A 1,698-nucleotide genomic window follows, 5' to 3' on the forward strand; every position below is an offset into this window, starting at 1 on the left:
CAGAAACGCTGTAAGTAAAAAGGCAAGTAAAAGCGGAAGTAGAAATGAGTAAACATTGATAATTAAGTTCTAAGCTACATTCAAAGTACAAATGTTCTTAAGAGTACAGACTTAAAGCCTAAAAGCTAAACGACATTTTGTTGAGAAGGCCTCGGCACGACTTGTCCATCGACGCGTGGTTCGCCGTGGCAAAGGGCGAAGTGTCCATCCCAGGATGTTTGCAAACAACCTGAGCCAAGGCATCTTCAAACCCGGCAACATAGGCATCAACAACGTCGTTAAGGAGTTCTTCCTCAGCCTTCTCGAAGCTCTCATCTTGGGCAACCATCTCTTTCTTAGCTTTGGCAAGGGCTTCAACTTTCTCTGAAAGCTCTCACTTGGTCTCCTCAAAGATTTTGGCCTGCTCAGCAAATTCCTCCTTGATTTTCTCAAGGGCCTCAGTTTTTCCAGCAAGCTCCTCCTTGATTTTCTCAAGGGCTTCAGTCTTTTCAGCAAGTTTAGTTTCAACCTTACCCAGATGCATCTCCCGGGTAACAGAGCGCTCTTCAAGGCTGGCCATTTTGGCTTTGTTGGCCTCAGCAGCTTCTTTGAGTTCCACCACCTCAATGCGTAGTGGCACCACTTTGCTGAGTAATGTCGTGTACTTCTGGCCTTCATTGTGAAGCTTCTTGTAAGCCTCCAACTCAGCCTTTCGAAGAACACCCAACTCCTGAGTTAGTGCGATTTCCTGGATAAAGAAGCTCTAAGCCTGGTTGGCCATTTGCTCTTTTACTTGAGCCAGTTCGTCTGTCAGGGCCTCATCAGCAAAGTTCCCCATGGTCTCTTGTTGATAGCCTCTCAGGATTTGTTGGAGGACCAGGGGAAGCTCAAGGGCAGGTGCAGGAGTAGGCTCTGGAACAGTCTCGACTCCTTCATCAAGAGCAAGAAAGTTTAGAGGTGAGGAGGCGCTTGGAGGGTTGTCCCTTACTGAGGCAGGACGCCTGGCAGAAGAGGAGTTAGAGGTGGCTACCATTGTTGTTTTCCTCCTCTCGAAAGCAGAGCCCTCCACATCATCAGAAGCGATGAGCACCACCCCTTTATTTTTCTCTAGGGGGGATGGAGGTGGAGAAGCCTTGATTGTGGCCAGAGGAACGACCGCAATTGGAGCTGGGGAAGCGAGGGCAGGTGCGGCATGAGGGGAAGCAGGTGTGGCATGTGGCGAAGTAGGGGTTGGAGTGGTCTGAACAGAGGGTGCAAGAGGAGCAGTAGGGGAGGCAGGCGAGGCAGGCGGGGCAGGATATGCAGAGGTACCTGCCTTGCCAGTGGTTGCGTTGTCACGAACAAACAAGACCCCAACTAGTCTTGCCCGCTTGTCTGCGTTCAACACCATGCTTGCACCAAAGAAGAAGAGTTAAGAATCAAGTAAATAGGAGAAATCAGAGAATCAGTACTGTTAGAATGTATGACTTTAAACTAGGGGGGGTGAATGGTTTAAAGAGGGTTTTCGCAAACTTTTTAGTCTAGAATGAAATTCCTTTGAGAAAACTTGATTAAGAACTCAGGTTGCCAAAAACACAAAGCAATTTAGCACATCACCAGAAAAACAATCAGTTGTTTCGCAGAAACAATCGGTTGTTTATACCAGTTAAAATATACAAACTGAAATTAAAGAGTTTAAGGATAGAGAGATTGCACACACAGTTTATACTGGTTCACTCT

The 1,698-nt window shown here is 47.2% G+C and overlaps 1 protein-coding gene across 1 annotated transcript; it reads right to left on the reverse strand.

The window, feature by feature from the left end:
• Positions 1 to 373: 373 nt before the first annotated feature.
• LOC137839191 (uncharacterized) lies at positions 374 to 1,369 on the reverse strand. The gene is made up of 2 exons (XM_068648317.1): positions 773 to 1,369; positions 374 to 709 (listed from the first exon to the last, which is right to left on the reverse strand). Exons 1-2 carry the CDS (start codon positions 1,367 to 1,369, stop codon positions 374 to 376), a joined length of 933 nt encoding a protein of 310 aa, XP_068504418.1.
• Between the last annotated feature and the right edge of the window lie 329 nt (positions 1,370 to 1,698).

The sequence above is a fragment of the Phaseolus vulgaris genome, chromosome 3 (genome assembly GCF_000499845.2).
Source record: "Phaseolus vulgaris cultivar G19833 chromosome 3, P. vulgaris v2.0, whole genome shotgun sequence".
Lineage (NCBI taxonomy): Eukaryota > Viridiplantae > Streptophyta > Magnoliopsida > Fabales > Fabaceae > Phaseolus > Phaseolus vulgaris.

Coding starts and splice junctions, on each gene's coding strand:
- LOC137839191 (XM_068648317.1), bottom strand. CDS start 1,369: ATGGTGTTGAACGCAGACAAGCGGGCAAGACTAGTTGGGGTCTTGTTT. Junction 710..772: donor TGACAGACGAACTGGCTCAA/GTAAAAGAGCAA, acceptor GCACTAACTCAG/GAGTTGGGTGTTCTTCGAAA.